General features: G+C 43.6%; 1 protein-coding gene across 7 annotated transcripts in view; it reads left to right on the top strand.

Annotated features, from left to right (window-relative positions):
* The first annotated feature begins 1,195 nt into the window (after positions 1-1,195).
* The window catches only part of TOM1L1 (target of myb1 like 1 membrane trafficking protein), a 58,687-nt gene continuing 47,346 nt past the window's right edge, over positions 1,196-12,536 (top strand). The window contains exons 1-4 of one of the 7 annotated variants that reach the window (XM_023204543.3): positions 1,196-1,426; positions 4,164-4,243; positions 6,201-6,279; positions 7,491-7,498. Coding sequence is in view for 3 of the 7 variants with exons in the window: in XM_023204540.3 (XP_023060308.1) it covers positions 1,369-1,426; positions 4,159-4,243; positions 6,201-6,279 (222 nt within the window). In the remaining 4 variants the exon portion in view is untranslated. Of the gene's footprint in view, positions 1,427-4,158; positions 4,244-6,200; positions 6,280-7,490; positions 7,499-12,536 lie in introns of all 7 variants that reach the window. The other 6 variants (XM_023204542.3, XM_023204540.3, XM_023204538.3 and 3 more) reach the window with 6 other exon arrangements.

Here is a 12,536-nt window from a genome sequence, read left to right as displayed (position 1 = left end):
TATCATCACAACAAGAATATTTCATTCTAGATTTTAGAATCCCAGCTTTTGGCTCACTTCGGTAAAGAAAAATTATAAATTATTGAGTTAGAGATAAATAATAAAATGTTAGCCTCTTGGAGTGCATGGCAATTGGTTTAGACTCTATATTAAAATTCACAAGACCACGGACATAAGTCAAAACAGGTCCCCTTCGTCTCCCTAGTCACCATCTCCAGGGCTAAAAAACAGACTTGAAATGGGTGCCAGTTAGACTATAGGAAACAGGATCTACAAGCACCAGGAGCTCATCTATGGCTATCTGACATGGCCTGGGACGCCTCACTCTCTGGCAGCTGGAGATTGTTAACATCGCCAATTCAACGTTAATTGAATGCAAAGGAATAAGAAATAAATTCTGGTTCTGAAAGGGCAGCTGGAAAGGTGTTGGGCTTCTCAAACTCGGACCTACATTCCAAAGCAGGCCTAAAGCCAAGCATACTCCTTGCCAGAGGAAACGGAAAGCCCCTCTCCCATTTTTAGAACAGGCTGGAAAACACGGCTCCCAGAAAGTGGGGTTAGAAAACAAGAGCTTGTGTGGCGGCGCCCTGTGGTCCCTCGAGGAAACAGGAGAGACAAAGAGCGCCTGCTCCTCGGAAGCCCTAACTTCGAAGCCAATCCTTCCTCCTAGACATCACCTACAGCTTTAAAGGGCAGGGCGCAAACCTCCCCTCCCGGATCTGTTGGGCGAAGGCAGGTCGAGGGTAAATATTGCTAGTTATGCAATTTATTCAGTGGTTAACTATTTATTTTGTGGGTACCAGACACCGACCTAATCGGTTTACGTACTTCCCTTAATTCTCACAATTCTGAATTTGTGTTATTAACCCCTTATTATCTTTGGTCTACCAAGGGCAGCCAAAGAGGCGCAGAGAAGAGTGACAATCTGCCTAGCAAGCGGGAGGATCAAAGCCCGGGTCTCTACTTCCCAAGCTGGAGATCTTGGGCTGCCTGCTCCTCCTGCGCAGGGCGAAAAGCCCACCTGGGATCCGAGCGGGCGGCCGCGCCACTCTCTCTCGCAGGCTCCAGACGCCCGCCGCTGCCCGCCTGTACCACCTGCAGCGGGCAGCGCCGCCTCCTTGCCGGTCCCGCAGGGCGCGCTGCAGGTGCGCGGGGCGTCCCGAAGCCCCGCCCTAGCGTCCCTGCCCCGCGCCCCGCTCCTCACGCTGGGTGCCCGCGCTCCGCAGCGGCAGCGCACAACGCACCGCCTCCACCAGAGCCAGGGAAGCGCTCGGGCGAAGAGGAGGAGCCAAGGGTACCGAGCGGGTGGAGTCGGGAGCCAGAGAGCGGTGGAGGCGGATTTCCTGGGCCCGACCCTCTGGCGCTACCATGGCGTTTGGCAAGAGTCACCGGGATCCCTACGCGACCTCCGTGGGCCACCTCATAGGTAAGGAGGCGCGGGGAGAGACGCCCAGGGAGGCAGGGGACCGTGGGATCCTTTCCTGCTTAATCCATTCTCGGCCTGCAGAGGACGGAGTTAGTCCAACTTGGAAAAAATCCTTCCCCTCCCCCAGCAACTTTCCCAGGGCACCCGCATTCCACCGGGCCCCCTTTCGTCCGTTTCCTTCTTGGCCAACTCACTCTAGAACCCGCAGTCCTCAAAAATGTACCTTCCTTTCGATGCCTCCTGGGGAGTGGAACCAAACAGGTGAACCGCGGGAGTCAGGCATGGAGTGTTTGGGCCTCCACAAGGAGACACCAGAAACTTCTCGGCCAGGGGAAAGTTATTCCTAAAGGCACAGTCTCTAGGGCACGGTATTGTTATGCCCGTTTTACAGATCAGAAGAGGAGGCTCTGGGAGACTAAGTGATGTGACCTTACTGTGAGGGGCAGGTCTCCCCAAACCAGTTCTCAATAGTGCCAAACTTATACAACCTGGATTGCTTTTCTGGGTAAACAAAGAGAATGAAAATGCTTGGCATTGGAGTGAAGAGGAGGGGGAACAGAGGAGCCATCTGGGGGCACGGAGGTCTCTTGCAGGCCGCTAGGGACTACACCGGCATCCACCTAAATGATTTCTCTCTCCTCCGAATGTACCTTGCATGATGTATGTAAAAGCCGGTGATTGGACTCTTACCGGCACCAGCTCACTGCTCCCTCTTTTCCCTGATTCCTCCCTTGGGAATTGGGTGTGGCACGAGTGCATATTAATGCCAGGCAAAGTGTGATGATGTCAGGAACTTAGTGAGGTGAGGAAATCGTGAGAACCTAGTAGTTGTAGTAAAGAGGCCGAGATTTGGAAAATTTAGATCACAGCTGTACTAACTGCTGTGACACCGAACACACCACTTAAACAGAACCTTAGTTTACACATCCTTATAAAATGGTCAGAGTAGCCATCATTGAGGAGATGCTTTCCCTTAATGGCTGTGCTTTGTTGGATATTAGAATGAACCCTGAACAGAAATGGGCTCAGACTGTATCTTCCTTCATAGGCAAAAGAAACTTCAGCAATTCATCTACTTAATTTTTTAATTCTGTAAACATGGACTAACTGTCAGCTATGTGTCTGGACCTGGATCAGGCACTGGTGAGGCCAAGGTGAGACGTGATCTCAAACCTCAGGGAACTCACTTTCTTGTAGGGAAGACCGGCACAGTTTTGTGCCGCACCTTTGCAATGCAAGAAAATGCAAAACACACAAAACTTACCAGAAGGGAGAAATGAATTCTACTGTGGCTTTTGAAGGGTGAATGGGAGTTTTCAAGGAAGATAAGCTTTGTCCGTTTGCTTTTTTTTTTTTTTTTTTTTTTTTTTTTGAGTGTCGCTCTGTCACCCAGGCTGGAGTGCAGTAGCTCTTGACTCACTGTAACCTCCGCCTCCCGGGTTCAAGCAATTCTCCTTTCTCAGCCTCCGGAGTAGCTGGGACTACAGGCACATGTCACCACGCCCAGCTAATTTTTGTATTTTTAGTAGAGATGGAGTTTCACCATACTGACCAGGCTGGTCTCGACCTCCTGACCTCAGGTGATCACCCGCCTCGGCCTCCCAAAGTGATTGGAATTACAGGCGTGAGCCACCGCACCCGGCCTCAAGTGGTTCTTTTCCTTGATTGAAAGCAAGCTAAACTTTGGGGTTCCCCGAAACAAGTCCTTATTCTTTCTTTCCCTTCTCTATCATTTTTGTTTTTTTCTCCACTTGCCCCAGAACCCCGTGTTTTCATTCTTAGGGAACTTGTCCTTCTCTTAGGAAGATGTTAGTGCATTCATATTGAGTGTTCCATTACCCTTTCCAGGTAACATCTTGTATTGCCTGATTATCTAATGATAGGGTTCCAAGTGCAGAAGCATTCTGGTGATCCTGGTGCAGCTGTGGTTAGTTTAGATGCTTATTATTAGTTTGGATAGTTACTCAATGCCAGTTTGAAATAATTAAGGCTGATAGTAAAAGTGTATGCAATGGAAGTTTTTACGTAGTCGAGATAAGCAGTGTCTTTGCAAGTATTGGTTGAAGTTATAATAATTGGTAAAATTAGAAGGAATCGTGAGATTAAGATGATAGGAGAATAAATATATTACTTTTACTTGGAGTTGTGCCAATATTTTGGCTCCTAAGACCAACAGATTACTTCTCACCTTTACAAATTCTTTCCTCCTGTCCCCCCAGAGAATAAATTGTTTTTAAAAACAAACAGTGAGACCAAACAACCTAGATTTGAATGCCAATTCTACTTCATACTGACTGTATGACTTTGGTAATTTCCTAACCTCTCTGAACTTCTGTCTCATCATCTCTAACAGTGGGTTAAATGAGATTGCATATGATAAAATACGTAGCACTGTGCAGTTCACCTTGTAGGTAGCTGCTCACTAAGCCCTAGTTCCCTTCTCTGAAAGCCAGGCAGGTGGAGATTTAGCTGGCCTGTCCTGGGCCTGTGGCCAGGTGTTGTGCTTGCCGTCTTTATTAATAGATCACTCATTACTGTTGCTGCAACAGCACTCTGAACTTGGGTTCTGATTGATTCCTGAATTACTGAGAACTGTTCCAAAAAAAATCACTTTGCCCTTTGGCAATATACACTTAATGACACTTGCTAGTGCAGCCTAGGCAGATTATTTCAGGAATACCAGACATTTTTTATTCTGTCGTAGCTCAGACTCAACAGCTTTTTCTTGGCAGAAAAGGCTACATTTGCTGGAGTTCAGACTGAAGATTGGGGCCAGTTCATGCACATCTGTGACATAATTAACACTACCCAGGATGGGTGAGTACAGCATAATTTCCATGTATTTGCCTCTGATAAGAAGCATCAGAACTACAGCACGTTTTCTCTTGCAAATGTTTCAGTTTTGTTGTTGAAAGAGTGTTTTCGTCATTCATTAGGCGCCCTCTACCTTTTGAAGACTTGTCAGATTGAAATATTGGAGCAGCTGCTTGCTTCAACATGCGGAGTATCTATAAATCCACTATCATTTTTCTCCTCTTGGCAGTTTCTTTAACAAATTTTGTCACTGTGAAGCTCAAATTCCTTCTTTTTAAAAGATTGAAAAAGGCCAGGCGCGGTGGCTCACGCCTGTAATCCCAGCACTTTGGGAGGCCGCGGCGGGTGGATCACTAGGTCAGGAGATTGAGACCATCCTGACTAACACGGTGAAACCTCGTCTCTACTAAAAATACAAAAAATTAGCCGGGTGTGGTACCGGGCGCCTGTAGTCCCAGCTACTCGGGAGGCTGAGGCAGGAGAATGGCGTAAACCCGGGAGGGGGAGTTTGCAGTGAGCCGAGATTGCACCACTGCACTCTAGCCTGGGCGACAGAGCGAGACTCTGTCTCAAAAGAAAAAAAAAGATAGAAAAAGAGAGATTGTTTCCTTCTTTAAGAATATCTCCAGCTCCAATTGCCAGTATTTGATGAAACCGTCAAATATTATCAAGAAGCTGGTTGACTCCTGGTGGTGACCTATTTCCGCGCAATTGTCTTTAGTAACCAGGAAACAATCTAGCAGTCTTTTTTCCTCCCTGTCACAGGACAATTTTTTTTCTTCTGAATGTCAACTCACCCATGCTTAGCTGTATTCTTATAGCATGTGCTATCTTTTGCCCTTAAACTTCTTAAACTTTAGAGAATCGAAGTTATAAGAAAAAAGTCATTAAGAAGAACAAACTGGTTTGCATGTAGTCAATTACAAGTTATTCTTAGGAATACAATTCTGGTTAATTTTCCTGTGCATATTAAAGTGATAACTGACAGTAAAAGAGATTTAGTCTAGCTTATGTTGATAAAGAAAACATCAAAATTGTTGGTTATAAATAAATGGAAAGTACTTATGGTTAATACTTTTTTTTTTTTTTTTTTTTTGAGACGGCGTCTTGCTCTGTTGCCCAGGCTGGAGAGCAGTGGCACAATCTCGGCTCACTGCAAGCTCCGCCTCCTGTGTTCACGCCATTCTCCTGCCTCAGTCTCCCGAGTAGCTGGGACTACAGGTGCCCGCCACCTCGCCCGGCTAGTTTTTCGTAGTTTTTAGTAGAGACGGGGTTTCACTGTGTTAGCCAGGATGGTCTCGATCTTCTGACCTCGTGATCCGCCCATCTCGGCCTCCCAAAGTGCTGGGATTACAGGCTGGTTAGTGCTTTTAAGTGTGTATGGTATTTTTCCTATAATTCTATTTACCATGTTTAGTTCCTCTGGGAACATTTTCATTGATAATATTAATTCATTGATAATACAAAAAGAGAATCTTAAATTTGGACCCTTATAAACAGTTCTTTATAACGTAAAATTGTGGCGTATTGGCAGCTGACCTAGTTTGTTGTAATTCCTCTTACATCCCCTTGTCTGTAGGGTGCTCAGGAAATACTAATAGTTTTAATAAAAATGGTAACATTCGTTGTTTCAGAAGTTGCATTTTCTATAAGTTGGTTCTGTGCATTGATAGAGGGATACAGGAATGAGCACATTTCATGGGTGGTGCTTTCAAGTAATAGACTTGTACAAAAATATTTTATTTGATTCTCATAAGGGGGTAGGTGGTATTGTCTGCCTGTATGTGTGAAGAAATTTAGGTTCAAGAGGTTAAGTCATTCGTGTAGAGTCCCACAGTAGAACCAAGGCCTTGGTTTTCTCCTTAGCCATTCCTCTCTCCAAATGCATGTTGCTTTTCAGAGGGACTGCTTGTTTTCAACAATGCCTAAATTGGTGATTTCAGTGTATTTATTACCATAGGCCAAAAGATGCAGTGAAAGCTTTGAAGAAAAGGATTTCCAAAAACTACAATCATAAAGAAATCCAACTTACCTTGTCAGTAAGTACTTTAATTTTATAATTAAGGCTCAATTTCTCAAGCTATAGTTACATTTTTAATCCTGGGTAAAAAATAAGAAGCAAGTATTCTGAGAAAACTAATGGGTTAGCTAATAGATTACCTAAGAGTTGTGTACAGTATGAGTTAAAACTCTTCATTTATGAGAATTGCAGAATACAGAAAGTTTAGTTTTTTGTAATAGCATTTAATTTCCCGGGAAGAGCTTGTTCCTGAAAAATCAATTGTTCTTGGTCAGGAGATAGGAATTCGTGGTTAACATGTATTATACATGGTGAACTGATGAAGAACTTTGTGTATTGGCTGGGTGTGATGGCTCATGCTATAATCCCAGCATCGAGGTGGGATGACTGCTGGAGCCCAGGAGTTTGAGAATAGCCTGGGCAAGATGGTGAGACCCTGTCTCTACAAAATATTTAAACATTAGCCAGACATGGTAGCCTGCATCTGTAGCCCCAAGCCACTTAGGAGGCTGAGGCAGGACAATCACTTGAACCCAGGAATTCAAGATGGCAATGAGCTATGATCATGCCCCTGTACCTCAGCCTGAGTGACAGAGACCTCAACTCTTAAAAAAAAAAAAAAAAAAAAGTTTGTGTCTGGGCACGGTGGCTCACGCCTGTAATCCTAGCACTTTGGGAGGCCGAGGCAGGTGGATCCCCTGAGGTCAGAAGTTTGAGACCAGCCTGACCAATATGGTGAAACCCCGTCTCTACTAAAAATACAAAAAGTAGCCAGGCGTGGTGGCGTGTGCCTGTAGTCCCAGCAACTCGGGAGGCTGAGACAGGAGAATTGCTTGAACCCAGGAGGTGGAGGTTGCAGTGAGTCAAGATCACACCACTGCCCTCCAGCTTGAGCAACAGAGCAAGGCTCCTTCTTAAAAAAAAAAAAAAAAAAAAAGTTTGTGCATGTATTAATTAACCATAATTTAAGATGAGGAGAATTGAACTTTTGAAAAATTGAAAAATACCTCCCTGTTAGCTTTCTACCTCACTTGAACAGCTTTGTGGAATCCTGAGATGCTCTCAGCTCATTAAATTCCAACCAAGTTCTGCTGCCTGGCATGATTTGGAGAATGTTCTATGTTGGTTTAAGCAATTCTCCTGTGTGTTGTATTGTCTGTTATTTAAGTGTGGACTCTTATTTGACGTGTTCCCATTTTCCCACCATCCTTGGCCATATGACCTCTTCAGTCACGTTGGTGAGTTGTCCTTTTTACTTTAGTATGTGTTGCAAGCCCTGCCTGCTGCCTGAGAGTGAGCTGTGTAGCTTTCTGATTTATTCTGCACGCCTTTGTTTATCTCAGCCCAGCCCAAGACTGTGCATGGTCACGGCACTAATCAGCCAGCATCACACTGCCTTAGCAGCATTAGTCTTTATCAAGAGGACTTTGGGGCATATGTGAGCATAGTTCCTGGTTTCTAGTTACATGTAGAAGAAAATGGACATTTTGCATAGGCTCACTGAATGAGCAGAAATGCAATGAACAGTCTTCATGATTTGATCATTAAAGAAACCCTTCACGTTGGGATCTGAATATAGTTTTAGAGGCATTTTCCCCCTTCACCTTTTTTTTTTTTTTTTTTTTGACCTCTCACCTATCCTTAACTCTTAAAGTCACAGAATGGAGGAGATTGTGGAGAGAGGAGTGAGGCACTTCTGGAGAAATCCCAGAATAATGGGTCACTGATAGAAATGCCTGGCACCTGAGCAATGTTCTTGACAACCCTGTGAAGTAGTTCTATTATTAACTCCATTTCACAGATGAAGAAATTGAGACTAAGAGAAACTGATTTATTTCCAAAATGAAAATAGCTGTTACATAGCATAGGCAAGATTTGATCCCAGTCCTCAGATTCTAAATTCCATGCCCTTGCCTCATACCTCTTTGTTTCTCAGAACGAATCAAGCCTCTTAAAAGAGCAGGCTACTGTGTTTCCTTTGTATCTTTAGTTTCTTCCTTTGTAGTACAGGGCCAGGTATATCAGATGTTGACTGGATTAATGATTAAGCACCACACCCTCATACACACACCTAATCCCATCTCTCCTAGTATCCGGGAAGACTCAAGGGCTAATGGAAGGTACTGTAGAACCAAAGTAGAAAGATGGGTAGATGTACCCTTTTTCTTGGATTTTCTTTAAATAGGCCTTTGACTCTTCATATCTTCATGCGGATTTCCCCAAGCTGTGTATTTAATGGTCCAGTCACCTCACCTCAGACTACTCCCTGCCTTGCAGAGGTGTGCTTAGGGCCTCAAAATTGACATTAATATTCACATAAGTCATTCACGTGGTATATCTGGGATATCTCAAGGGTGCCAAAGTTTAGGAGAATTGAGTAAGGAAGAGAAGGGCAGAAGACTAATTTATGCCCCCTTCAATATTTCAGCATGGGGTGGTATTATTTTTGCTTTTTACAGGTGTTCACCATTCATAACAGTTTGCTGCTTTCTCCATTGTGCCCAAGCCTACTTGATGTGTCAGTGGTTGCTTCTTAATCCCACCTCCATATCTTCTTCCGTCATGGTTCCCTCGCTATGATGATGGACCAGGGACCCTCCTTGAGGAAGCTGGGTTATTCCAGAGTGTCATGCCTCTGGCCCTCTGTTTCTCTTTGGGCTTCCACTCTTCCTTCTCATCAGGTAGTCTAATCTCTCAAGCCTGACTACCAGCTCGCTGCCGTTCCCATGATCTCTTCCACCTCAGATCGGTAGCTCCCTTACCTCATGGTTTCTGTCCAATGTGAGAACAAGAGAATTTAAAGCCTGTGCCTAAAAACAGGCAAGAGTCAGAAGTCAGAATACACCTTCATCCTTGGGGTCACAGTACATTAAAGTCAGGAAAAACACCTGGCTTTGCCTTGGATTTTCTTTAAATAGGGCTTTGACTCTTCATATCTTCATGCTGATTTCCCCAAGTTGTGTATTTAATGGTCCAGTCACCTCACCTCAGACTACTCCCTGCCTTGCAGAGGTGTGCTTAGGGCCTCAAAACTGACTTTAATATTCACATAAGCCAGATTTAATTATGAGGGGAATTAGTCACAGAAGGAGTCACCCTTGTCTGTCAAACACAATTATAAGTTTACTAGTAAACTCTTTAAAAAGTAATCCCTATATGTGACATTTCCATTTTATTAATGTAAAGTGATGAGAGCCTGTCAAATTCAATTATAAATATTCTTTATGTTATCTGTCATGTTGAGTTCTCCATGGACGTGTTAACCTTGATTAGGCTTTAATGGAATCTGACTGTACTATGATTTCCTACCATCAGTCAGTAGAGCAGTTTTGTGTTTCAGCAGAATTTTGTTTCCAGGCTTTATTACTCTGAGCCAGGGAGTATTCTCTTCTTAAATGAGTCAATTGTGATAAATCTCAGCAAGAGGCTACTATTAGTGTCAAATGGAAAGTGGTTGAACAGGTTCCTAAGAATCAATTAGTTAATAGGCCTTTGTGGAGCACCCCCTAAGCAGTGAGCTTCAGGGGTTTCATAAGATGTGTAAAATGTGGTTGGAAATAATAATGAAGGAAAAGCTTGGTTTATTCTCCTTTGGCAAATTTACCAGTGAAACAAATTATCAGGCTGGGTGCAGTGGCTCATGCCTGTAATGCCAGCACTTTCGGAGGCCGAGGAGGGTGGATCACTTGAGGTCAGGAGTTAGAGACCAGCCTGGGCAACATGGTAAAACCCCGTCTTTACTGAAAATACAAAAATTAGCCAGGTATGGTGGCATGTGCCTGTAATCCCAGCTACTCGGGAGGCTGAGACAGGAAAATTGCTTGAACCCAGGAAGCGGAGGTTGCAGTGAGCCTAGATTGTGCCACTGCACTCCATCCTGGGTGACAAAGTGAGACTGTATCGAAACAAAACAAAACAAAGCAAAACAAAATCATGTGGTTGTGCCCCCAGGAGCTTGTTGCAATTGGAGGGACTGAGAAGACTGAGGCCTCTAGGCTGGGGTAGTCACCTTGGTGAAGGCACTATTCATGGCCCAGGTGTAGCTCTGATGGCCCTGAAACCTGGTTGTTGTCACTGTGCCTGGTTTGGAAATTTACAGTGAGAAAATCTCTTTTGATTCCAGCCCTCTCTTAAAATACTTAGGTCAGCTAATCATCACATTCAATCCTGCTAGGAAGTTCTCCGTGGAAGATGATCTAAATAGTTGCCATGTATTGAGGTCCTGCTTTGTGTCACGCTCTTTCATTTGGGCCTTTCAACAAGTCTCTAGAGGGAGATATTATGTCCATTTTGCAGATAAGGACACTGAGGCTTAGGATAAGTGATTTGCCTAGCTAAGCCCAAAAGATCAGTGAAGCCTGGAGTCACCCACTTCAGTCTCTCTTTGTTCCTTGGCTCCAGAGTTTTCAATCCCACCTCAGATTATGGATTCTTATTTGTCTTATTTCCAAATATAGGTTATCTGAACACATTTGCACCAAGTTCAATTTCAGAATATGTGAAAACAACATATTTAATTTTAATTTCATTTGCCACAGTAGGTTTTATTACTTATCTGAGTGAGTTGGAGGGTGAAAGAGGTTCTGGTGACATAATAGAGGAGGTGATGTAGAAGTAATTAGTCCTGGCATTCTTGATTCTAATGGGAAAACACAAAAGGCATGACTACTCATCTCCAGATGTTCACATTTTTAGCATTTCATGTTGACTCTTTGATTTTGTGCATGTTCCTCCTGGGAGTGTTACTCATTATCATAAAATCTTGTTGCACCAAAGATAAAAATTAGTTTGTGAGGGCCAGGTGCAGTGGTTCATGCCTGTAATCCCAGCACTTCGGGAGGCTGAGGTGGGTGGATCACCTGAGGCTAGGAGTTCGAGACCAGCCTGGCCAACGTGGCGAAGCCCCATCTCTGCTAAAAATACAAACATTAGCTGGGCATGGTGGTGCACGCCTGTAATCTCAGCTACTTAGAAGGCTGAAGCATGAGAATCACCTGAACCCGAGAGGCAGAGGTTGCAGTGAGTCGAGATTGCACTACTGCACTCCAGCCTAGATGACAGAGTGAGACCCTGTGTCAAAAAAAAAAAAAAAAAAAAATTGGTTTGTGAATTATTTAGCAAGAAATACGCCTAGGGAGAATGAGACTTGGAGCCTTTGTATTTGCCTAAGACTGTACAACTAGTTAGGTGAAATGTTTCTGTAAACTCACATTGAGCTAGAGGCATGTTTCTTTCAGCATTTCACCCATTAAAAACTCATTATACTCATTATAATAATCCATCAAGCTAAATGGCATGTTATTCAACTTTCCAACTTTGTCTTAACAACCTGCAGTAGTATAGATTCATCTTAGTATGTTTTGGATTTTGTTTTTATTTTCCTTTGCCTTAAAGGTTTTCGCTGTATTTCACACAGCTACATGTGCTCACCTTCTGTGCTTTCTGATTACTTTCTTGGTCACAGTGCTTTAAAACTATAGCGTTCATACCTGCTGCCACTTTATGTATTTCCACTAAAGAGAGACTAAAAATACAAAGACAAAGCATGGCATGAAGTCCATTTTTAGGGCTTCTGTTCTGCAGAGATGATTATCCTGGTCATGTTATGGTTTCTACGACCTTTCTAATTTGAGGTGGTAGCATGGAAACTAAAGATTTAATTTTGTTTTTAGATTACTTTTAGAAATCTACTTTCTGCATGCAGGTCTTCAGTATTGGCTCATTCTTTCTTAGTCAAGTTTCTGCTCACGTTGCTTTATTGCAAATGTGTTTTTCAGGGGAACTGATGTTCCTTAGTACATATTCTTAACTGTATAACATCCCATCCTCCAGGAAACTTTTCTTTTGACTACCAAAGGGGTGCCTTATGTACTCCTGATTTTGTGCTTCATTTTCTGTCAGTTACTCTTTGATTGCCTTCCTTGGATTTTCGTTGGCCCGTGTAATAGGTGAACCCTAGTGTTTCAGCCCTTCCTCCTCTCTTCTCATTGTAGGCAGCCTTGATAACTCACTTTTGGTCCTTCACTCTCTTGAACTATAGCTGTGTGTGTCCAGCTCACTGCTAAACACCTACTTAAATGTCCCTTATCTTTTGAACTCAAAATATCTAAATTTCAGCCCATCATTTTTACCCCTAGACCAGCCATACCACCCCCTGTTCCAAATTTCCATCACAGGGGTCCTCATGCAGAATGAGAGGGGTAACTTTCAGTCATCTTCCTTTTTTGACCAGCACTGTCATTCAAAGTTCTTCCTTCATAATTCTGTCATGACTCC

Source organism: Piliocolobus tephrosceles, chromosome 16 (assembly GCF_002776525.5).
Source record: "Piliocolobus tephrosceles isolate RC106 chromosome 16, ASM277652v3, whole genome shotgun sequence".
Classification (NCBI taxonomy): Eukaryota; Metazoa; Chordata; class Mammalia; order Primates; family Cercopithecidae; genus Piliocolobus; species Piliocolobus tephrosceles.
The sequence above is the reverse complement of the archived record's forward strand: the minus strand, read 5'-3'. Positions and strand labels throughout refer to the sequence as shown.